The sequence below is a fragment of the Ornithorhynchus anatinus genome, unplaced genomic scaffold (genome assembly GCF_004115215.2).
Source record: "Ornithorhynchus anatinus isolate Pmale09 unplaced genomic scaffold, mOrnAna1.pri.v4 scaffold_264_arrow_ctg1, whole genome shotgun sequence".
Lineage (NCBI taxonomy): Eukaryota > Metazoa > Chordata > Mammalia > Monotremata > Ornithorhynchidae > Ornithorhynchus > Ornithorhynchus anatinus.
This window is the reverse complement of record NW_024396743.1, coordinates 975,635-1,000,391: the sequence shown is the minus strand read 5'-3', so window position 1 is coordinate 1,000,391 and position 24,757 is coordinate 975,635. Positions and strand designations below refer to the sequence as shown.

General features: G+C 55.4%; 1 protein-coding gene across 2 annotated transcripts; it reads left to right on the top strand.

The window, feature by feature from the left end:
- The first annotated feature begins 106 nt into the window (after positions 1-106).
- Positions 107-23,064, top strand: ACOX1 (acyl-CoA oxidase 1). Of its 2 annotated transcripts, none has more exons than XM_029057076.2 (14): positions 107-277; positions 2,063-2,222; positions 8,395-8,555; positions 14,823-14,930; positions 15,586-15,705; positions 15,935-16,050; positions 16,184-16,353; positions 17,173-17,335; positions 17,662-17,852; positions 18,129-18,308; positions 18,463-18,568; positions 19,016-19,159; positions 19,253-19,459; positions 20,177-23,064. In XM_029057076.2, the coding sequence occupies exons 1-14, from the start codon at positions 169-171 to the stop codon at positions 20,225-20,227; spliced, it is 1,986 nt and encodes a 661-aa protein (XP_028912909.1). In that variant the 5' UTR covers positions 107-168; the 3' UTR covers positions 20,228-23,064. The 2 variants fall into 2 exon arrangements, with proteins under 2 accessions (XP_028912909.1, XP_028912910.1); XM_029057077.2 differs by lacking the exon at positions 8,395-8,555 and adding an exon at positions 13,353-13,513 and having other exon boundaries at positions 108-277.
- The last annotated feature ends 1,693 nt before the right edge of the window (positions 23,065-24,757 follow it).

Sequence of the window (24,757 nt, the reverse complement as noted above, 5' to 3'; positions counted from 1 at the left end):
CCCGCCTCCTGCCCCGCCTCCTGCCCCGCCTCCTGCCCGCCACCGCCCCCACCACGTGACCCTGCGGGGGTGGGGTCCCCTCTCGAGCCGCGGGCCGGGCCACCTCAAAACGGCCGGCGGGACCGACTGCTCGTCGTCGTCGTCGTCGTCGTCGTCCCCGCCGCCGCCATGAACCCCGACCTGCGCAAGGAGCGGGCCGCGGCCAGCTTCGACCCCGATCTCCTCACCTACCTCCTCGACGGGGCCCCCGACAGGACCCGCCGCCGCAGGGAGATCGGTGAGGCCGCCCGGGCCCGGACCCGGCCTCCCCCCACCCTCCCCGGGCCCTTTTTATTTCGTCGAGACGCCTCCTTCATTCTATTTATAATCATCGTGTTGGGATTTGGTAAGCGCTTACTGTGTGCGGAGCACTGTTCTAAGCGCTGGGGGAGATGCAGAGTCATCAATAATAATAATAATAATGTTGGTATTTGTTAAGCGCTTACTAGGTGCCGAGCACTGTTCTAAGCGCTGGGGTAGACATAGGGGAATCAGGTTGTCCCACGTGGGGCTCACGGTCTTAATCCCCATTTTACAGATGAGGGAACTGAGGCACAGAGAAGTGAAGTGACTCGCCCACAGTCACACAGCCGACAAGTGGCAGAGCTGGGATTCGAACTCATGAGCCCTGACTCCAAAGCCCATGCGCTTTCCACTGAGCCACGCTGCTTCTCCAAGGCTCACAGTTAATCCCCATTTTACAATAATAATGTTGGTATTTATTAAGTGCTTACTACGTGCCGAGCACTGTTCTAAGCGCTGGGGGAGATACAGGGTCATCAGGTGGTCCCTCGTGAGGCTCACAGTTAATCCCCATTTTATAATAATAATGTTGGTATTTGTTAAGCGCTTACTATGTGCAGAGCACTGTCCTAAGCGCTGGGGAGATGCAGGGTCATCAGGTGGTCCCTCGTGAGGCTCACAGTTAATCCCCATTTTATAATAATAATGTTGGTATTTGTTAAGCGCTTACTATGTGCCGAGCACTGTTCTAAGCGCTGGGGGAGATACAGGGTCATCAGGTGGTCCCATGTAAGGCTCTTAGTTAATCCCCATTCGACAGATGAGGGAACTGAGACACAGAGAAGTGAAGTGACTTGCCCACGGTCACCCAGCTGACAAGTGGCAGAGTCGGGATTTGAACCCATGATCTCTGACTTCCCAGCCCGGGCTCTTTCCACTGAGCCATGCTGCTGCTCTATCTATCTGGATGATATTGTTTTCTTCCCTTCCATTTTCCTTTGCCGTTTGTCTCCCTGCCCTTTATTCAATCAGTAGTATTTATTGAGCGCTTACTATGTGCAGAGCACTGTGCTAAGCGCTTGGAATGTACAAATCGGTAGACCGTGAGCCCCTGGTTGGGCAGGGATGGTCTCTCTCTGGTGCCCGATTGTACATTTCAAGCGCTTAGTCCAGTGCTGTGCACACAGTAAGCGCTTAGTAAATACTATTGAATTGAATGGCGCCCTCTTGCATTGTCCTCTCCCACGCGCCCTCTGTGTGGCAAGCGCTCAATAAACACCATTGAATGACCGATTGAGCAATGATCATAATCATAATGTTCATATTTGTAAAGCCCTTACTGTGTGCCAACCACTCTTATAAGCGCCGGCGGAGATACAAGGTCATAATAATAATAACGCCGGTATGGGTTAAGCACTTACTATGTGCCGAGCCCCATTCCCAGCGCTGGAGTAGATCCCAGGTCATCAGGTGGTCCCATGTGGGGCTCACAGTCCTCATCCCCATTTGACAGATGAGGGAACTGAGGCGTGGAGAAGTGAAGTGACTTGCCCCAGGTCACACAGCTGACAAGTAGCGGAGACGGGATTAGAACCCACGACCTCCGACTCCCAAGCCTGTGTTCTTTCCACTAAGCCACGCTGCAGACCTCACTGCTCCTCCTAGAAGGGTCCAAGCCATCAGCGCACCTCAATGGGGTGACCCAAACCCACGAGGGGACCCCTCCCCAAGTCTCCCCCTCCCTCCATTCGCTATAACAGATTCTTCCCGCCTCCCCCAGAAAAACTGATTTTGAATGACCCCGACTTCCAGCACGAGGATATGAATTTCCTCGACCGCACCAACCGCTATGAACTGGCCGTCAAGAAGAGCGCCGACATGGTGAAGAAGATGAGGGATTTTGGCATCGGCGACCCCGAAGAGATCATGTGGTTTAAAAGGTACCGCCTCAAGGCGGCCGAGCAGATCCTGCCGGCGCGCACCATCTCAGTGAAAGCTCCAAAGCGGGAAAGTTAAGAGCGTGTTCCTTTCCCGAAGTGCAGGGCAGGTACCTGGGACCAGAAGAAGTTTAAAATAGTAATATATGTGATACTTGTTAAAGCACTTACTATGCGATTGGCACTGTACCAAGCACTAGGGTAGATTCGAGATGATCAGGTCAGACACAGTCCCTGCCCCACGTGGGGCTCGTAGCCGGAGTAGGACACATTTTATGGATGAGAAAACCGAGGCTCAGAGGAATTACCTGACTTGCCTGAGGTCACTCAACAGGCAGGTGGCCCCGGGCGGAATTAGAACCCAGGTCCTGTGACTCGCCCGCCCGGCCTCTTTCCATTTGGCCACATCTGCTGCCTCGTACTTGTCAAGAGGGGAGAGTCCTGGGGCCTTCGGAGGAGGTGCCGAGGCTGGAATTATCCCGGTGCCTGAGACAAGCGGCTGTCTCGAATGAGCTAGACAATCAGATCGGACACCATCGCTGTCTTGCAGTCTTCAAGTGGAGGGAGAACAGGTACTTAATCCCAGTTTTACAGATGAGGAAACCGAGGCCCACAGAAGTTGCCCAAGTGACACAGCAGGCCAATCCTGTTTCTATAAGAAACTGGGTGACTAACAAACATTTCAGTGCCCCGGTTGTGTCTTACTACTTACTGCTGTAGTAGGGGAACACTTTTATCGCTTTTAACTCAGTTATGAGTTAGATCCAGTACTGCTAAAGGTTGAAAATATGTTTCTTCCTTTTTTGAGAAGTCTTCCCATGTGGAGAAAGCCTGAACTGAGTTTTGGCTGTAACAATTTTCCTTGGTTTATTTTATTCATTTTTTTTGTTTTGTTTTGAGTTTAGAAAGGAGTTCCCCTAGCCCCGTGAATATCTTAGGGGCTTTCCTCTACTCAGAAACTGCTTGTGGTAGGTGAAAAGGTATCATAATACACTCGGTTCTCCCCAGGGGTAAATATTAATCCCAGTCAACGAAGTTAGGGTTGGAAAAACTGAAGTTATGAATGTTTTAGTTGCCTTAAAGGCCCTAATCAATCAATCAGTGGTATTTATCAAGTGTTTACTATTTGCCAAGCACCAGAGAAACCACTTTAATATATTTTTTTAATGGTATTTAAGTGCTTAATATGTACCAGGCAGTATATTAAGCACTGGGTTGATAGAAGATAATCAGGTTGCACATAGTCCATGACCCACTTGGGGCTCACAGTCTTAATCCCCATTTTACAAATGAGGTAACTGAGGCACAGATCAATTAAGTGACTTGCCCAAAGTCACCCGCAGACAAATGGAGGAGCTGGCATGAAAACTCAGTTCTCTGACTCCCGGGTCTGTGTTCTTTCAACTAAACCATGCTGCTTCTCCGGAAAGTACTTGAGAAAGTAGACAGGAATTAGTAGACCCGATCCTTGCCCTCAAGGAATGTAAGTCTTGTGGGGGAGAAGCACTAAAGTACATTCTAGGTAGGGGATATAACAGAGTGTAAGGATGAGTTCATAAGGGCTGTTTTGCAGCTAGGGTGCAAGCCCCCTTTAGGCTTAACTCCCTTCACCCCACCTCCCTCCTAATCGGCCCCTAGAGGATATCTGCACTGTACTTTTATCAAGACTAAAAATAAGTGCCATTCGATCCCATGTTAGAGAACTTGTCTGGAAACCAGGACGAGTTTGCAGCTCTGCCTCGGTGCTCCTCGGGATCGGCTGTTCAGTTTGGATCTGAATTCACTGTGTCAATTGTTTTCCCCACTATGGAGCAAGAGGCAGCTCTCTCTCTCTCTCTCTCTCTCTCTCTCTCTCTCTCTCTCTCTCATGTTGGCCAGAGGGTGGGGTGTCTAGTCTGCCTGGCCTCGATTCAGCAATTGCTGCCCCCTCCATTCAAGGAGACTCTTTGTGATGTCCTCCTTCCACCTCCACTGCCCCCCACCCCTCTCTTCCTCCCCCTCATTCTCCTCCTCCTCCTCCTCCTCCCCCCGCCCACTTAGAGGGATGTCATTGGCAGGGGCACGTGGGAGGGGGACGGCTGTCACTCGTAGAGGAGAAGAGCTTTGGATCGGGCAGCCAGGGAGCAGGGGAAGTGGCCTGGGTTTCTGGGGCGGCGGGTATTGCGGGTGGGAGGAGGGAGGTGGATCTTTGGAGTGGGCTGGTCCCTGCAGATCTGGTCTACCCTCTGCCCCCGTTCCCCTTCTGCCTTCTGAGAATCCCCCTAACTTCCACCGAGTGCCAGCCAGGCCACCGGTGGGAGTGGGAGACGGGAGAGGGGGTAGCGGGGACGACTTGTGCTTTCGGATTTCGTAACGTGAGGCCGCGTAGTCCATATTATTGAAAAGTTCAATCCTGGTCACTGTGAATAACATGGAACCCCACTTCAAAAAAAAAGAAAAAAGAAAATGGAAGAGAACCAGGCCAGCGATGTAGAGGGAAGGTCAACAAACACTGCCCGGTTTATCTTCTGATGTTGTTTTTCATCTGCCGTACGTTTGATTTCTTAGAGAATGTTCATTGGTGGTATTATTAAGTGCTCGCTTTGTTCCAAGCACTCTGCTAAACTCTGGGGGGCAGACAGATTATCCAATTGGACTCAGTCATTCCCCCTACTTTGGGGTTCTGATCCCCATTTTACAGATGAGGGAACTGAGGCACAGAATTACTTAGTAACTTGCCCAAGGTCAGACAGCAGACAAGTGCTGGATCTGGACTAGAATCCAGATTGGTGTTCTTCCCACTAGGCCACATGGAGTCTCAAATATTTAAAAAGCCCCAAACTCTTCTTTTAGATTGTGAGCCCCTTGAGGGACAGGCACTTTGTCTAATTTCCACCTGAGTGTTCTTTCCCAGCGCTTAGTAGAGTAATTTTTACACATTAAGCAGGCAATAAATCCTATCAGGAAGGAGTGGGTGTGGGCTGTTCAATCAGAGGTGTTTACTGAGGGCTTACTGTGTGCAGAGCGCTGTACTAGGTGTTTTGGAGAGTACAATATAACAGAGCTAATAGACACATTCTCTGCCCGTAGCAATGCTCAGAATGCTGGGGGACCAGCAGCTCACTTTCTGCAGGAAGCTGGGTGTATTTTTTATTCTCTTCTTCCAGGGCTCTAGTCTACTCTTGGGCCAAAAGAGGAGAATCGGCTTCAGAAATGTTGGTCCTCTCCCACAGTCGGGAGTTAGCCCTTAGTGTACAGGGAATGCCGGGGGAACAGTTTTCATGGGAGTTTTCCCACAGCGCAACTTTCCAACTGTCCTTCCTGCCAGACGGAAGCATCACAAACCCATTCAAGACCATCGTGTCGAGGCTCAGAAAGTCTGTCTGGATGATCAGGGCCCTGTCTCTGTGTCCGGAATTTTCCTCTTCCCGGTCGAGGCCTTTCCTTCTAGCCGATCACCAACCGGCATCTGGAAAAGATTCCCGCCCCCTGGTCTGAGGCAGCGAGAGCCCCCGGCCGATTGCGGTGCCTCGGTTTCTGGCGGGAGCCCAGGTCCGTGTGGCTGCACGCTCCGGGGCCGAAGGTTGGGGGGTGGGGCCCTGCCCTGGGATGGGATGAGCTCACCTCTACCGGGCTCGAAGGGCCCTCGGGACCAAGGTCAGGGAGACGTCGGGTTGGAGGTGTTGGAGTTGGGTTGGGGCGGGAAATCTGCGGGACTCTCCGCGCCACGGTCCCCTCTAACGGAGGGGTGGCTTGAGCTCAATCAAGAGTATTTACTGAGCACCTAGTGTAGGCGGAGCACCGTTCTAAGTGCCTGGAAGAGTACAGTAGGGTTAGTAAGCCTGATCTCTGCCTTCGTGGCGCTCCCAATCTACCATGGGCAGAGCACTGCGCTAGGTGCTGGGGCGAGTTGAATAGGGTTAGTAGACCCATCCCTACGGTCATGGAGTTTCCAATCTGCTGGAGCAGAGCACTCTACTAAGCTGCTGGGAGAAACCAAGAGAATCAGAAGACCCGACCCGTGCCTTCAGGGAGCTTGCAGTCTATCAGAGGAGGCCGACAGTTGAATAAGCATGTGGCAGGATTATAAGGAGACCCTGTCCGCAGTGGCCCCCCTTAACACTCGAGCACATTAGGCGGTCTGTCACCGATGGAGTACGCCGAGATTGATTTACCAGCTAGCGGGCCTCATGGTGAAATGAAAGAAGAGGGTTTACCCCATGGTCTGTCAACCCCCTACCCCCAAAGAGGAAGAACAGAAAGGGGGAGTCCTGGGGATTGATGATTCCAGTTAGAGAGGAAACCCAGAGTGCTCGCTCATTCACAGCAGCTGCTTTTATTTGTCCGTGAAGAACCATCCGTTTTCCCAGTTCACCAGAGGAAGCCAAGAAATCTGTGTCATAGGTGCCAGTTTTTTATCTTTTTGGCCGTGGAGCAGGAGGGCCGGCAGAACCGGGACGGGGCAGGCTTCATAATAATAATAATGTTGGTATTTGTTAAGCGCTTACTATGTGCCGAGCACTGTTCTAAGCGCTGGGGTAGACATAGGGGAATCAGGTTGTCCCACGTGGGGCTCACAGTCTTAATCCCCATTTTACAGATGAGGGAACTGAGGCACAGAGAAGTGAAGTGACTTGCCCACAGTCACACAGCCGACAAGTGGCAGAGCTGGGATTCAAACTCATGAGCCCTGACTCCAAAGCCCATGCTCTTTCCACTGAGCCACGCTGCTTCTCTGACAGGCCAGAAAGCCGCCATTTTAGGTCTCCTCAGCCCTGACTGGATTCTCTCGAGCCTGTTCAGAGCGCCGGGCTGAGCAGGGCCGGCTCAGAGCGGAGCAGGGAGCGAGGGACGACCCCAAGGTAGAGCGACCTTTGACTGTAAATGCACAGTGCTGGTATGTGAGGAGCTTGCCTCAGTGGCAGGCCAGACCAGACTGTAGGAGAGTTTGGAGGCCGCTGCAGGAAGGTGTCTGGCCTGAGGATGAGGAAGTGCCTGGCAGGAGGAGGTAGTGTGGATCTGAACTGGGCTGGAGTTCCGCTTTCGTGGAGGACTGATTGGGCATGGGGTTTTGGGGGATCTTCCTGGGAAAAATTCCTGAATTCAGCAGTGGTCCGGTGAGCGGGAGGCCCATCTCTTATCCTAAACTGCATCTTCACCGAATGCGGTTGTTCCGTGGAGCTTTGGACCTGAGCTTCTCCCTGCAATCCTAGGAATTCCCCCCACCCCACCACACCCTGAGAGCAGCCAGTGGCTCTGAATAATACTACTAGTGGTATTTGTTAAACGCTCACTATGTGCCAAGCATTATTCTATGCGCTGAGATAGATACAAGATAATCGGGTTGGACACAGTCCTTATCCCACATGGGGTTCCCAGTCTTAATCCCCAGTTTACGGATGAGGGAACCGAGGCACAGAGAAATTAACTGACTTGCCCAGGGTCATGTGCGGGAGCCTGGATTAGAACTCACATCCCCTGACTTCCAGGCCTGGCTCATCGTCACCATCATTACAATTGTAGTACTTGCTAAAATTGTACTATATGCTAATCACTGCATCAAGTGCTAGGGTGGAAACAAGATAAACAGGTCAGACCCAGTCCCTGTCCCACTTGGGGCTCGCAGTCTTAGGAGGGAGAATAGTTATTGAATCCCCATTTTGCAGATGAGGAAACTGAGGTCCCGAGAAGGGAAACCACTTGCCCAAGATCACACAGCGGGCTAGTGGAGGAGCAGGAACTAGAACACAGGTCTTCCGGTGCTCAGGCCCAAGCTCTTCCCACTCTGTCGTGCCGTTTCTCTCCCTTCCCTCCTCCGCTGGAAGCAGCACGTTGGGCTGTCTTTGCCAGTGGAGGCGATAGGAAGGGAGAGGATGGGGTTGTTCCTTTCTACAGAAATGGAGCTTTCTCTCGTAGCCCAGATCATGGGCGGTTGTGAGGCGGGGGCCAGTCCCTTGGCCAGATGCCAACCAAATGCGCTCTGTGACCGGGAATTTGGGCCAGAGAAACATCTGGCGAAGCCACCTCCCAGGACCCCAAGGGCCCGGCTAGAGAGCCGTCTGCCCCCAGATTGTGGCTCCGGGTGGGAGCTGGGACCTGGAAGCCGGGAGGGACCGGGGCCGGGCAGGTGGGGCCCGGCGGCCCGTCCCCTTCGCTAGAGGCTGAGCTCCTTTTCCCTTCTCTTTCTCTCCTTTAGAGTGTTTTTGGGCACTTGTGTGGAACCGGTCACCCTCCATAACTCCATGTTTATCCCCACGTTGATGAATCAGGGCACTGCTGCCCAGAAAGAGAAATGGTTGACAGCGTCCTCAGGCCTCCAGATAATCGGCACCTACGCCCAGACGGAGATGGGGCACGGTCAGTCCGCCTCCGGAGCACAGCGGGGGGACCCCTCCGGTCTGCTGGGGCGGACCTGCCCCTCTCCAGCCGCTGGTCCCTTCGGTCAGCCCCAGGGGACCGAGGCCCCGCTCCGGCCGATAGCGGGGCGCCCCACCTGTCTCGGGTTGCCGATTGTGGGGGTGGGGGGAAGAGGGCTTGGTTGGCAGCAGCTGGGGTCAGGGTAGATGGGAGAATTTAGAGGACCCCTGAGTCTTGTTCCGTGTGCCAGCACCCACCCTTGTCCCCCAAACTCCCACGCAGTGGGAAGTGGCAGAGAGAGTGGGATTGCAGGGAGACTCCCCTCCCTCTGCTAGGAGCCTCGGGGATTCCATTCTTCCTCTCCATTAAGTGCCAACAGGAAGCCCCTGTTCTGTTGGTCGTCATCTCCTACTCTTCCTCCTTTCCGTGGAGATCTTTCTTGCTCCACAATCCTAACATCCATCTCCTCGTGTAAACTGCCCCTGAGCCCGCAGTTAGTCGGCCCTGAAGCGCCCGTGAGTTCCATTAAGGTTTGAACCCCTGGGTCACTTCGACCGATGCTTCGGACAGGAGTTTGGGAGCCGCGGGCCAGCAGCCGTAGGCACACACTCCCCTGACGTGGCCTCTTTCCGGGCTATCCAGAGGGTGCGTGGTGGGTCTGTGGGCCCAGAAGGGGAGGGAGCAGCCCCTCTGCCCATCGGGGTAAAAGGTGGCGATGCCTGGTGCCCGGGGTGGCATTTGGTGTTGGCAGCAGGTGGGAGAGGTGGGGCAGCGGAGCTCGGCAGCATCTCGACAGGATAAAGCTATGGGGGCCCAACTTTCGGAGCTTGCCCGGTGGTCCCCCGCTCCGGCCCGGGACCTGTGGGGGATCAGGGATCCTGGCCTGGCTGTTCTGGCGTGGGTCCGGCTCGTCCAGGGCCGGAGCGGTGAGGCGCTGGCAGGTGCTAAGCTCCCGCCCTCCCGGGATTGTCTCGGGGGCCTCCTGGGCCTCGGCCTAGCTCCCAACTGCAGGAGTGTTTGCACACGCCTGAATGGGGCTCTGAGACCGCCCCAGCCCCAGGCAGAGGACAGACAAGCAGCACTGAGGCGAGTCTGAGCTGGCCCGGGCCTACCTGGCTGTCTGGGACCAGGGCCGGGGGAGTGACCTGGGGAGAGAGGCGGAACCCGAAGAGCGAGGTCTCCATGCCAAACTGCTGAGCCACCCGGGGTGACCTTCCTTCCACGCCTGGCCCGGGGAGGCCCGGGTGGATCAGGTGGTCCTCTGGCCGCAGACCCCGGGTCTTATCTAAAGCCCCATCCATGAGTGACGGCGGGAGTTCTGCACTTGGGGAGCGGCCAGAAACCCTTTTTTCCTGCCACCAGTCACCTGGGGACTTTCCTTTCGACCTTTAATTTGAGCAACGTTTTGATTTGAGGAGCGAAAGCTGTGTAACAGGCAGCTTTTCCCCCGTTGGGCTTATGTTTGTCCTACTTAGAGCTGGTCCGATTAGGTTTTGTCGCTCGGCCCCCTCGCCCAACCAGTGGCGGGCGGGCCGGCCGGGGAGATGTTGGACAGTTCGCGTGCGGCTTTCTTCACTTTCAGTGGTCACTTATTAAAACACCACTGCTGCCGCCACCACGATTTGGTCTGTGGAGAACTTGTTGCATAGACTTGTTAGGTCAACTTGTACCCAGCAGCTGAGGGATGTGAGAGAAAATGGAAAGATGCACACATCTTCCTCGTGGAAATCGAAGGCTCTGACAGGCCCAGATCTGGGCCTCGCCAGCTCCTTCCCCACCGCTGGCCACGGCCCCGTCCGGGCCTCACGACCCTCACCAGCCAGTGGCCGGTGGGCCTGATTAGCAGGAAGTGGTGCTGGAGGGAATCCACCCTCATCTTCTGGGATTGAGGGAAATGCCCCTGCTTTGAGTCGGTCAGAATGGCCGGGACCACCCTCCCCCTGGTTCTGGCCACCGCCGGTCACGTGGTGACCTGCCCTTTCCCTGACTGGTCTCGTTCCGGGTGGTGGTCGTCTGGCTCTCGGCCAGGGGCCTTGGTCCTACCCGGCCCCACCGGGCTCCTCGCCAGAGGCTGGCTCACAGGGGAATGAGCCAGCAGGAACAAGGAACTTCCTCTTGACTCCTTGGAAGAGGAGGGGGAAGAGAAAACTCCTTCTCACTTGGAAGCTGTGGGATGGAGGATGGATGTTGCGCTCAGCCAGGGTGGAATGAGGGCTGTGACAGGGCCCGGCTAGCGTGGGAGCGGGGCACTGCCCTCTAGCCTCGCCCACCGCCCACGGCCCAGCCCGGGACCCCTGGCCTGCTGACCTCTTTCAGCACAGCTGCTTGATGAGATCCAGGTGCAGGAGGCCCCAGATGGCGACTCTCTGACCTGCCTTCCCTCTGCTCTCCCCCGGTCTCCTCTACCCCCGCACACCCTCTGCAGTGGGGAGCAGGGCAGGGAGGTGGAGCCTCTGGCTGTTTCTGTTGATCCTTGAATGGTTTTCCGGCTAAGCCTGGGATAAAGCGCACAAGTGCCTGGCTCACGGAAGGGTGATCTTCTAGTTAGGGAATCTGGGAGTTCGCCCGAACTGCTTCGCATCCCCCACCCCTCCTTCCTTCTCCCCTTCCTCCCTCCTCTCCTCCTTCCCCACCCTGCCACCTGAGACTTGGAAAATCACACTGTAACTCCAGGAGTAGTCTTCCGACCCCTATTCCGTGCCCTCAAAACAATGTCGTGGCTTCTTGGCAACTCTCGTGGAGAAATCTCTTTCCACAATCTGCTTGGCATGGTACACGTATTAATGCGCTCAGTTATATAGGCTTCCTGATTCATAAAAAGTGAAGAACTTTAAAGAATGGCTAATCAGTTCATCAGAATCAGCTTGGTACGGTGCAGAGTTGACTGTAGAGTGTGTATGTTCTCTATGCTTCATAATTTATAACATCACTTATAATACTTTTTAAATGATGAAAGAATCCACTTCACTTGGTGCCTAGTATTATAGAATGGAGCGTGTTTTATGCAAGCTTCATTTCTAATATAAGCATGGTGATTTATAATATAAGCGTAATTATTTATGATCAAAACATCATCCTCTCTAAATAGGATGAACTTTAAACAATGGAAGATCCGCTTCTCATAATCAGCTTGGCCTGCTGCCTAGTATATGCATCACGTAAGGTGCATATCTAATATGAGCTTCGCTTTTTATAATGTAAGCATCGTTATTTATAAATTTAATGAAGACCTTTGAATCAGTGTTTCGTAATCGGCTTGGCGTGGGGCCTAATGTTATATGAGGTGCCTGTCCGATGTAAGCATCGTTATTTATAACGTAAGCATCATTATCCATAAACATAATGAATGTTGGCACATTCATTAAAAACGGAATTCCGAATCTGGTCATCAGCTTGAAGTAGTCCTGTATTCATCTACAGTGTGTGTTGTTGACGGATCTTCATTATTTATAACGGCGATAATGATGAAGGATTTTCTGTGAATGACTGCCGAACTCGTCATTGTCATTCCTCCGATTGCCCATCTCCCCGACCGTTATAATTGCTGACCAGACGATTGGGCAAAAGAGCACTGTCCGTTTTGGTATTAATCCGGGTCAGATGGGGAAGGGAGCTTGTGATGGGTGGGAGGCCCGGCTAAATCTTGGGAGAGAAAAAGCGGGGACCGTCTCACGCCTGTGACCAAGACTTATCCCGGGACTGCTGCCGGGACAGATGCAAGAGGAAGGGCTCTGAGCAGAACCAGGAGAATTCTGCTCAAATTACCGTGGTTTCATTGTGGTTTTGGTGAAGCCGCTTACTCTGTGCCAAGCACTGTACCGAGCACCGGAACAGATAACCAGGTTGGGAAGGAGGCTCTTAGCCTAGGCCAGGGGAGAATTGGGATTGAGTCCCCATTTCAAACAGGTGAGGAAAATGAGTCCCAGAGGAGTGACTTGTCCGAGGTCCCCCGGCCGGCAAGCGGCGGGGCGGAATTAGAACCCGAGGCCTCTGACTCCCACACCTGGGCTCTTTCCACTAGACCACATAGCCGCCGAGGGCCCTGCCACGGAGGCCGTCCACCCTGAGCTCCACCTCAGTTGTTCGGCAGTTGATCCGCCCCTAAATTGGCTGGTCTGAATTCCGTTTCACATGGCCTCAATTAATAATAATACTAATGATAATATTTATTAGGGGTTTACCGTATGCCAAGCACTGTGCTAAGGTTCGGGATAGGTACAACATAATCAGGCTGGGCACAGTCTTTGTCCCACTTAGGGCTCCCAGTCTGAGTCCCCATTTTGCAGATGAGGTAACTGAGGCCCAGAGAAGTGAAGTGACTTGCTCAAGGTCACGAAGCAGACAAGTGGCGGAGCCGGGTTTAGATCCCAGGTCCCTTCTGACTCCCAGGCCTGGGCTGTATCCACTAAGTTTCCCAATTGGCAGTCCTAGAGTCTTTCTCTGTGTGGCCAGAGAACGGATCCCGCTGAGCTGCCCCACAGGCTTCCGCCTTCCCAAAAGAAGGGTCAGGAAGCACTCAGCAACAGTTGGAGGGAAACCAGAGCCGCCTAGCGACCTGCTCCCCTACAGGCCTGGTACCAAAAAGGACAGTGCTCTGATTTTCTGAAATCAGCACCCTTAATCCTTATTAACAGAAGATTCTTTTTTTTTCTTCCTTTCCCTAACCTCTCCATATTCCCAAATCTCAATCTCTCGTCACCAATTGCCTTCCTCTGCCCTGTCACCCGTCTCCCCGCCCCCTCCCGTGTCCCCCTCCTCCTCCCCCCCCCCCCCGCCGGCCTCGGCCTTCCTTTGCAGCTTTGTGCACCGTGGGCGGCCTGAGCCCCTGGACCTCCACTTGGGCATGTTCCTGCCCACACTTCTTCACCAGGCCACCCAGGAGCAGCAAGAACGCTTCTTCATGCCGGCCTGGAACCTGGAGATTGTTGGCACCTATGCTCAGACAGAGATGGGCCATGGTATGGAACCGAGGGGAGACCGGAAGAGCCTCCCTGGCCGGAGGGCGGGGGGAGGACCTGTGGCCACCCCCGGGCAGCGGCTCAGGCCATAGACACCGACCCTTGGTTCGCTCCACATCGAGCTGGAAGCATCAGACCGAGACTTCTTACCGAAAGAGATTTTCCGTTCCTTCGTTTTGCTCTCTGGTAGGGCCCTTTCACCCTGGGTTGTCCGGTGGCCCCGTTGCCCTGTGACTCGTGGCCAGAGCCACGCTGCTCCAACCCAGTAAAAACACCGGGGCGCCAAGGCAGCACGCCCTTTGACCTCAGAGTTTTAGGGAAATAGCCCACAGGGAAAATATCCGGAGTACGCAGGACTCCAGGCTAGGCCAGGTGAAGACACCGACCTGGGGGTGACCAGGCCCAAGGACTGGCGGGAGGGCTGATGGACCACCCTGTTCCTCTCTGGACAGACTGGGCCCACTGCTCCCACCTTTCTCTCTTTCTCTCCACCTAGTGTCCTTCCCAGGGCCTCCTTTGTTGGTATTTGTTAAGCACTTACTATGTGCCGAGCACTGTTCTAAGCGCTGGGGTAGACATAGGGGAATCAGGTTGTCCCACGTGGGGCTCACAGTCTTAATCCCCATTTTACAGATGAGGGAACTGAAGCACAGAGAAGTTAAGTGACTTGCCCACAGTCACACAGCCGACAAGTGGCAGAGCTGGGATTCGAACTCATGAGTCCTGACTCCAAAGCCCGTGCTCTTTCCACTGAGCCACGCTGCTTCTCTCTTCCTTTGTTAACGCGGGGGGTTAGTTTGTGCTTTTGCTTCTGCCCCTCCCCGCCCCCCGTCTTTCAGGTGATAGCCTGCTGGATTGCACCCAGGTACCCAAGAATCTCCGCTCCCCGAGTCATAAGCCCGTTCCTGGGAATCGGTGCACTCTCAACCGGAGCAGAAGAGCTCGAGAGCTCTCGAAGCCTCCCACAGGATAGATTATTTTTCAACTTGGGGTCTGAGGTTCTATATCTCCCCCGGGGGAAGCAGGAGGAGGACTTCTGAGGCCTTCTGGGTAATTGTGGCTCTCCATCCCGGGAATGAGATCTGCTTGGTGAATCAGGACAGACTGGAACCGCTGCCTCCCCCAGACCCCTGCGTGAATGAGGGGGCTTGTGGTGGCCCTCATTCACCCCCACCTCCCACTGCACCTGGCTGGTGGCCTATGGGCAAGGGACTCCCCTGTGCGGCCTCGTACCCAAAGGCGATTCCTCACAAGAGACATCCCCCTCCTACCCGCCCCGCCGCCATCCCCTGACTGGCCCTTCCCACAGGATCTCACCTGCGAGGCCTGGAGACCACGGCCACGTTTGACCCGCAGACCCAGGAGTTCGTCCTCAACAGCCCCACCGTGACCTCCATCAAGTGGTGGCCAGGGGGACGTGAGTGACTCGGGCGGCTTGAGCATTCTGGGGGGTTCGGGCGGTTGCTAGCCTGAGACTGCGGTGGCGCTTAAGCAACCAGGTGTGAAAGCGTGAGCGGAAGCCCTAGGGGGTTGTGAGTTCCCAAGAGCTGAAGTGGCAGTTATTAATAATAACTAATTGTGGGATATGTAAAGTGCTTACCCTGGGCCAAGCCCTGGGGTAGATATGAGGTCATCAGATCAGACACATCCCCTATCCCACCTGGGGCTTCTCGTTTAAGGGGGAGGGAGAACAGGGATCGAATCCCGGTTTTATAGATGAGGCCTAGTGAAGTGAATAGTCCAAGGGCAGGTAGGCAAGTGGAGGAGCCAGGATGAGAACCCAGAGCTCCTAACTCCTTTCAGTGCTATGTTCACTTGGTCTCACGCTGGCAGCTGGTGGGGAATATAAGGCAGGGAGGACAGAAATGAATCAGGGAAAATCATCTAGAGGAGATGGGAGGATGGGGGAGTTGGGACAGGACAAATTTGAGGTGGGGAGGGCACCTGCAGGGCATCAGGGGTCCGCCACCCTGGGCTGCTTGTTTTGGTGCATCTTGGGAGGGAGGAAAGTGGGCTTCCAGGTGAGACGATGGGCCTCCCTTTTTTTTCTTTCTGCCTCACTGCTCTTGCAGTTGGAAAGACCTCAAACCACGCCATCGTCCTGGCCCAGCTGTACACCAAGGGGCAGTGCTATGGCCTGCACGCCTTCCTTGTGCCACTGCGGGAGATGGGCACCCACAAGCCCTTGCCAGGTGAGAATCTGGTCCCGGGGGGTGGGGGGACGAACAGCGGTAGCTGGAACGGGGAGGAGGCATTCCACTCGACAGACCCTGGAGACTGAAGTTGCACAGCCAGTCATTGAAATTGAGCTCCGGGGCAGGGACTCTGAGAGTTTAAGGGGAGGAGGAGATCAGCTGGTTTGCTTCCTTGAAACAGTTGAACCTGGTAACTTCCTCGCTCGCCCCCTCCCCCCTGCTGCAGGCATCACCGTGGGGGATATCGGGCCCAAGTTTGGCTACCACGAGATGGATAATGGCTACCTGAAGATGGACCGCGTCCGCATCCCCCGAGAAAACATGTTGATGAGATACGCCCAGGTAGGCCGCAGTCCCCGATTTCTGAAGAGGGGCCCGGACCCTTTTCTGGCCCTGCCGGGGGAGGAGGAGGGGCCGTGTTGGGAAGAGCCGGGGCAGGGGCAGATTCCAGAGCCAGTCTCGTGTCCGCCGCTAGGTCAAACCTGACGGCACCTATGTGAAGCCCGTGAGCAACAAGCTGACCTATGGGACCATGGTGTTCATCCGGTCCATCCTCGTGGGCGAAGCGGCCCGGGCTCTGTCCAAGGCCTGCACCATCGCCATCCGCTACAGCGCGGTGCGCCACCAGTCTGAGATCCGGCCGGGGTGAGAGGAGCCGGGGGCCGGCGGGGAGACTCAGCCGTGATTCTGGCCCGGGGGAGTGATGGGAGTGAAGGGTCGGAGGCGGGAAAATCGATAGGAAACAGCAAAAGTGCCACTGATTCCACTCACGGTGAAGTTCTCCGTTTGCCTTTTTTCTCTCACAACCTCGTTGAAACATCAGCTTTAAAAGAGAAGGTCCTCTCCTGACTGCGGTGGCTGTCAATCAGTCGTATTTATTGTGCGCTCACTGTGTGTGGAACACTGTACTAAGCAGATGGGAGAATATAACAGATTTGGTATTCGTGTTCCCTGCCCACAGAGAGCTTCAAGTCTAGAAGGGACTTACAGCTAGGGCCCCCACCAGGTCTGCAGCCTTGGTGATGCTGTTTGTCTGTCCCGGGGGGGCCCCAAAGGTCTCATCCTACAGCGGCGTTCAATACCTGTATGAAGCCCCAGCTCACACCCCTGCCCCATTCTCCCTCCTTGCTGCACACAATGGCAGGGGGAGTGTGGGACCGGCTCTGGTCACCCCAGACTGCCCATGGCCGGCTGACAGAGTGGGGCCTCCACTGGGCAGAGCCGGACCGCCCAGCAAGAGCCACCCGCTGGGCCGGGGCCAGGGCAGCAGGGGTGAAGCTTAACTCTTCAGGGCGACGGCTGCCAAGGTGGGGTTTGCCTTGCGACGGCAGTCCGTGCCGGCCTTCCTAAGCTCAGCCGGCAGGTTCCGGTCGACCCCTTACAGGGCAGAGCGGACGGGGGCGTTAGGAACGCGGAGGTGGGCGGTGATGTGAAGGAAGGTTCCGGTCTCTTCCTCCTCCCCAGGGCGGCCGAGCCCCAGATCCTGGACTACCAGACCCAGCAGTATCGGCTCTTTCCCCTCCTGGCCACGGCCTACGCGTTCCAGTTTGTGGGGGCTTTCATGAAGGAGACCTACCACCGTATCAACGTGGATATCAGCCAGGGGGACCTGAGTGAGCTGCCTGAGGTACCCGCCCACCCTCTGGGGTGACGGACGCAGCCTCTCTCTCGCTCTCTGGATCCCCCAAAGTGGAGATGATGAAAGGGCGTGTTCCCTGCCCCCCAGAGGCTTGATCGGGGAGGCGGGTGGAGGAAGATGGACGATGTGGGTCGGGGATCAGAATTAATCCTCAGGCGAACAAAAGGGCCGAGCAGCTGGATGGGTGGGAACATCGGGGCTGGAAGTAACATCATCCGGGGGAGAGGCAGGGATGGACGGACACCCTCCCTCTGGGGTCCGGGGGCTGTGCCGGGCCAAGGCTCTGCTGACCCTGCCACTCCTCCCCACCCTAGCTTCATGCGCTGACCGCTGGCATCAAGGCTTTCACTACTTGGACGAGCAGTGCCGGCATCGAGAGCTGTCGCATGGCCTGCGGGGGCCACGGCTACTCCCAATGTAGCGGCCTCCCCAACATCTACGTGAACTTCACCCCAAGCTGCACTTACGAGGGGGAGAATACGGTCATGATGCTGCAGACGGCCAGGTGGGAGCCTTCCGCGTCCGGCCTGGGCGGGCGCCCCGGTCTTCAGAGCGCGGGGAAGGTCACTGAGTGACGCCGAGAGGCGGCGGCGGGCAGAGCCCTGGGCCCGAACCTGAGCCCGGGACTGGCCCGCCGGCTGCCCGGCGGCATCTGCTCCATCCGGTGGGAGAGCGGTCTCTGGGCCGGTGGGAGAGCAGTCTCTGGGCGGCGCCGTGAACGGAGCCCTCCGGTCCTTATCCGCTTCCCCCGCGCCCTCCCCTTCTTGTCCTTGCTCCCCAGATTCCTGATGAAGAGCTACAACCACGTGCAGTCAGGAAAGTTGGTGGGCGGCATGGTGGCCTATCTGAACGACCTGCCCAGTCAGAGGATCCAGCCGCAGCAGGTGGCCGCCTGGCCTGCGGCCGGGAACCTGAGCAGCCCGCTCGGCCTGGTCGAGGCTTACAAGCTGCGGGCGGCCAGGTGAGTTCTGCACGGGAAGGGTTGGCCGTGTGGGGAGACCGGGCAGGGGTCCCGTCGCCCCCGTCCCTCCCGACGTTGGGCCCCGAGGGCTCTCGGGTTTCACCGCCACCTCCACCAGTTCCCTAGGGGACTTGACGTGCCATCTGTCCAACAGATTGGTGGAAACCGCAGCCAGAAATCTCCAAGCGGAGGTCAAGCACCGGAAGAGCAAAGAGGAGGCGTGGAACCTGACCTCCGTGGACCTGGTCAGAGCCAGTGAGGTCAGTGAGCTGGTGTCTCGGCTCTCCCAAGGTCTGTTGAATGTTGCCTTGGCACCTTCCCTTGTCACCCTGTGCACTTGGGTCTGTTCATTTTAAGCCCTTTGATCCTCACCTCTCCCCCAGTCCTGCGGCACTTTTGTCAAGATCTGTCTGTAATTTATCTGTCCTCTCGACTTCAGGCTCGTCCTGGCCAGTGAATGGGTCTCTTTACTGTATATCGTACTCTCCCAAGTGCTTAATTCAGTGCTCTGCACACAGTAAATGCTCAATAAATACGATGGACTGACTGGCTCCCCTCTGGACTGTCAGCTCTTTGTGGGCAAGGACCACCTATACCTATCCTGATGTATTGTATTCTCCCAAGTGCTCGGAGCAGTGCTGTGCACATAGTAAGCAGTCCATACATACCATTGATTAATTTTTTCCCCCACCCCCGCAACCTTCTAGGCTCATTGTCACTACGTGGTGGTGAAGCTCTTTGCTGAAAAGCTGACCCAGGTCACCGACAAGCCCCTCCAGGCAGTCTTGAACAATCTGTGTCTCCTGTACGCCCTCCACGGGATCAACGAGAAGGCCGGGGACTTCCTACAGGTCAGCACCCCGGAGGCTCAGGCCGGCGATCTCCGGGCACGCGTGCCCACCGCCGGCTCCGGCCCCTGATGCCGTTTTCTGTGCCGCTCTCAGGGGGGCATCCTGACCGAGGCCCAGGTGAGCCAAGCAAACCAGCACGTGAAGGAGCTGCTGACGGCCCTCCGCCCCGAAGCGGTGGCCCTGGTGGATGCTTTCGACTTCCAAGATGCCATTCTCGGCTCCGTGCTCGGCCGCCACGACGGCCGTGTCTACGAAAACATGTTCGAGTGGGCCAAGAACTCACCGCTCAACAAGACCGAGGTGAGAAAGGGGCTGGAGGAGCGGAGGGGGGCCGACCCGTCTCATCGTCAGCCCCGAGCATGTGTCTCCGCACCCCGGCACTCTGCTCCTCACAGTGCTCACTCCATGTGTTTAGTACAGTGCTCAGCACCCACTAAGTGCTCAATAAGCTCCATCGATTGATTTGTACCTGCTGTTGTTGGATTGAGTACAAAACAATCCTCCTTGCCCTGTTGATGCTGCTACTGTCGATTTTTTTACTAGTAGCAAAATCTATTGAGCGCCCACTGAGTGTGGTGCACTGTGCTAGATGTTTGGGGGGTGCACAACAACAAAGTGGCATGATTCCTGCCCACCAGCAGCCTCCAGTCTTAATGGGGGAGACAGATGTGAAAGGATTTAGGACTGGAGCAGACCAAGTAAGTAGACTGAGCGGTCCTATGCCCCTTAGTGCCCCTATGCTTAGTAAATAAGGTCATGAGTGCTAGAGTTGGCTGAGGGAGTGAGGGGGACTTAAGGTGCTGGGGAAGAAATCAGGGAAGGCTAGTTGGAGGAGGTGGGACTTTTAGGAGGGATCCGAGGTCAGTGGAGGGCGTCACCTGTCAATCACCACATTGGGACTGTCACTTCGCCTCTCTGGTGCTCCCAGTTGTCAGCATCGCTCGGTGGCTTGGGGTCTGCCCCCAGAAGGGTGCGGTAGGAGTCCGTAACCTCCTCTTCTCCCCAACCCCCGCATAGGTCCACCCGTCCTTCCACAAGCACCTGAAGCCCCTGCAGTCCAAGCTGTGAAACCGGCCAGGCCTCCCTCCACCTCGGAGCCCCAGAGAGGCGCCTTTATTCAGCTCCAGTATGTCGGGCAGCCAGTGACGGAGCACCCTTCGGACCTCTTTCTTTTTCCTTTCCCTTTTTCTTAATCAATGAAGAAAAAAATAGACGTTAGGGAGATTGACTGGAACACCGGGAAATGGATATCGTTTCGGGGAGGGGCATGTGGATGAGTCCTTTCAAGTGCAATTACTATCGAAAAAGATCTTTTTAGCATTCAGCAAAGCTTTATAAGTTAGAGAGCCTGACCTCCCTCTGCAAGGCTGCCCCTCCCAGGGGATCCAGCTTCCCAGGTCACCTAGCAGAATTTAACTACCGAGTAGTTAGAACAGTAACTTCGAGTAACTTCGACGAATCAGTGGATTCGCTCCGAGTTGAAAAACGATGAGTATCTTTTAAAAAAACAAGATGCTTTTTAAAGGAGGGCCTTCTGACACCCTGCCCCCAAACCCCTCCCAGCTGATGTCATTGATCGGCTCCCCACCGACCTTTGCCCCCTTTAGCTGCCGCGGCCCTCCTATTCCCCCGGCTTTCCCAAAGAGGCGCCTCTCTGTTCACCGCCTGCCTTCCCCACCGCACCTGGCGGCGCTTCTTCAGCTGGGAGGAATCCTCGGAGGAACGAGTGGAGTTGTCTCTCGGCCTCCCTCCTCCTTGGCCCCCCAACTCCGGGGACCCTGCGAAGTTTTTAGTTGGGGGAGGGGGGTGCTGGAAGCCCCAGGCAGCCCCACCAGTGGGCCACCCCCCAACTCCCAGGAGCTCTCAAATGCAAAATCATCCCTTTCCATGGCTATTGAATTTGCACGTTCATCTTGTGACATCAAGGATGTGACTTTGAACTGGACTTGGTGCTGTTGGTCCTCTGCCTCGCAAGTATAGAAATCCCCCCGAGACAAGTCCCACCCCCCCGCGGTTCCAAGAGGTCAAAGATGAATCCGACAGACTTGGCCGGAGAGGGCCGGTGGAGCCCCCGGATGGGCGACGAGGGAGTCGGACCCAGGGCTCTCCTCGTGGGCCGTGGACCGTTAGCTGGGCTCCGCTGCACAGTTGCTGGGGACCCCGGGGAGGGAAGGCTTTCACTCATTTAAGGCCGATCAGAGAGGCACAGGGCTTGCATTTTTGGCTTATTTCCGAGGAAGAGAAAACATGGTCTTCCATAAAAGTCAACCGTCGGAGAAGGGTCTGAGGCGGGGCTCCTTCCCGGTCCTTTCCCAGCTCCAAATTTCTGGATGAGGGTCCCCTGCAGACTCGTCGCAGTGCAAGTCTACGACCTGGTCAAACCGACTACAGGAGGCCGGAGTCACCTCTGAAGCTTTTTACTCTAAATATTGCACAAAGTAAGCCTGCCCCGGCGGGCAGGAGAGGAAGGCCACCGCCTCAGTTCGGTTGAGAGTCATTTGGCCCGGAGGTGGATTCGAAAGTCAAACGGGACTGTCTCTGTGTGAAATCAGGAGTGAGGCAGAGGGCTGGACCCGACTGCCGAGATTAGCTTTTTGCAGGAGAGTCTCAAGGTTGAGCTCTTATCAAGAGAGCGGGAGTGTGATCATGGGAGTGTAATCGCGATGCGTCATAGAGACGGGATTTACCGGGATTTGCCACAGTCGCCTGGGCCAGCTTTTCGGGTCAGGCATCTTGGATGCACATCTCAGTGGTAGCCAGAGAGAGCTACTCAGCTCATGCCCACTGAGGGAAAAAACGGCGCTCGGCCGGGGCAAGTTCTGAGGTTGGGCTTTGACTCTTTCTGTAGTTGGGAGAAACACATCCCGAAGCCTTCCTGTTTGACTTTCCAGATCTCGAAGGGACCGATCGGCCACCATTACTAGGGTGATAGTCACTCGTTCCCGATGTTTTATTCCTCCGGCCCCGGGTAGTCTCGCAGAGAGGCTTCACCACGGACCCAGCCTCAGTTCTTAGTCCCACACCAGAGAGAGCTCGGGTCAGAAATCCAGCCCGAGAGTTTTTTGGCCGTCCTGGCAGGGGATGTGTGTCCGTCCCCCTCCGCCCTGAGGCCAGGACCGAGATGCAGCTTTGGAGTGAGGGTTGGCCACGTCCCTTCTCCCCCCATGAGGATGAGAGAGTCCAGGCTCCTTGGTTTCCCATCCTCCAGGGGCGGGCACAGAGCCACCGCCTTGGGGAGCAGCAGGTCTGCCCTGGGAGGGAGACGGGGAAAGGCCTCCCTGCCGTCCGTCCTTCCGTGGCAGGAACAAACATTTTTTGCCTTAAGGTGGGTCAGGGTGTGTCCTTGGGGATTTGATCTGATGGAAAAAGTGGGCAGGAGCTATTTTAAATACGTACCTTCTCCCCCCACCCTCGGAGTAAAAACTTCCCTCGTGGGTAGCAGCGGTTTGTCATAAATCAGTGTGTCTTAATTTTTTTTTTTACCTGCGGGGACTCTTTATAATTTTCTGTAGCCTGATAGCTGGGCTGCCTAACGCTTTGTTGTATAAAACAGCGGTGACACTCGCAACTCAATCATAGATGTTCACTGAAGTGATGGTGCGGACCAGGTAAGAGGTGGTTATTGTGCTAGCACCCTCTCCGAGCAGGGTGGTGCCACAGGCTTCCCCTGTATCGTTCTGCGTTCACACTAGAAGAAAAAGCACTTATGTTTTCTCGATTACCAAGAGCGGTTCAGCCCTTTGGAACGGCGGGGAACTGGGGATGCGGTCCAGGACCGACCGTGGCAACCCAAGCCCATCCCCACCCTTCCCTCCAACGGGCCGCCGGGGCCAGCTGACTACTAACCAATCTTTGTCCATGGCATGGAATAATCCTTTAATAAAAGTTGCAAATTGGTATCTAAAGGAGGCTGCTGTGTCTCAGTTGGGGGGAGGTGACCGTCTTTCCCTCAAACCCTGCCACAGGGCAGACCCTGCTGGGTGTGTCCCCCCAGAGGAATTGAGCCCAGGTGACTCGCTGCCGCATGTAATAATAAAATAATGGTGGTATTTGTTAAGTATTTACTAAGGGCCAAGCACTGGTCTAAACCCCAGGGGAGATAACAGGATTAGCAGGTTGCCCCAGTTGGGGCTCAGTCTTAACCCCCATTTTACACCTGTATCAGGCAACCACATTTATTGTGGCCAGAACACTGTGGTTATGGAATTTGTTTAGCGCTTGCTATGTGCAAAGCAATGAGCTAGATAGAATGCAAGCAGATCAGACAAGACTCTTGGCCCCCACGAGGGGTTCCCAACCTAAGTAGGAGGGCCAACGGGTATCGAATCTCCATTTTACAGAAACGTCAAGTGACTGGCCCAAGGCCACATCATCAGAACCCAGGTCTCCCGATCCCCAGTCCACAACCCCCACCCTCAAACACACATCCACGTTTCCTTCAGGCACTTTGCGTTCTGACCTCTCCGGGGTCTGGTACGGCACCCAGGCTGTATCGGAACTGGATTCAGGGCCTGACCATCTGACACCCGGACGACTAGCCATCCCATTTATCCTTCTAGATCTCTACAATATAGCCAAGATCCGCCCTTTCCTCTCCACCCAAACGGCTACCTTACTATTACGGGCTCTCGTTATATCCCGGCTAGACTACTGTGTCAGCCTTCTCTCTGACCTCCCTTCCTCCTCTCTCGCCCCGCTCCGGTCTATTCTTCACTCCGCTGCCCGGCTCATCTTCCTGCAGAAACGATCTGGGCATGTCACTCCCCTTCTTAAACAACTCCAGTGGTTGCCTATCAACCTCTGCTCCAAACAAAAACTCCTCACTCTAGGCTTCGAGGCTCTCCATCACCTTGCCCCTTCCTACCTCTCCTCCCTTCTCTCTTTCTACCGCCCACCCCGCACGCTCCGCTCCTCTGCCGCCCACCTCCTCGCCGTCCCTCGGTCTCGCCTATCCCGCCGTCGACCCCTGGGTCACGTCCTCCCGCGGTCCTGGAACGCCCTCCCTCCTCACCTCCGCCAAACTGATTCTCTTTCCCTCTTCAAAACCTTACTTAAAAATCACCTCCTCCAAGAGGCCTTCCCAGACTGAGCTCCTCTTCCCCCTCTACTCCCTCTGCCATCCCCCCTTTACCTCTCCGCAGCTAAAGCCTCATTTTCCCCTTTTCCCTCTGCTCCTCCACCTCTCCCTTCCCATCCCCACAGCACTGTACCCGTCCACTCAACTGTATATATTTTCGTTACCCTATTTATTTTGTTAATGAATTGTACATCGCCTTGATTCTATTTAGTTGCCATTGTTTTTATGAGATGTTCTTCCCCTTGACGCTGTTTAGTGCCATTGTTCTTGTCTGTCCGTCTCCCCCGATTAGACTGTAAGCCCGTCAAACGGCAGGGACTGTCTCTATCTGTTGCCGACTTGTTCATCCCAAGCGCTTAGTACAGTGCTCTGCACATAGTAGGCGCTCAATAAATACTATTGAATGAATGAATGAATGAATGAATAAACCCGCTGTGGGCAAAGAACGTGTCTGTTCGTTGTTGTATTGGACTCTCTCAAACGCTTAGAACAGTACATACAGTAAGCGCTCAATAAGTAGG

Excerpts from the sequence above, each read along its gene's own strand:
- ACOX1 (XM_029057076.2), top strand. The coding sequence starts at position 169 with ATGAACCCCGACCTGCGCAAGGAGCGGGCCGCGGCCAGCTTCGACCCC. Across the intron at positions 15,706-15,934 it reads CACCCACAAGCCCTTGCCAG|GCATCACCGTGGGGGATATC; the intron begins GTGAGAATCTGG and ends CCCCTGCTGCAG. Across the intron at positions 18,569-19,015 it reads ACCTGGTCAGAGCCAGTGAG|GCTCATTGTCACTACGTGGT; the intron begins GTCAGTGAGCTG and ends GCAACCTTCTAG.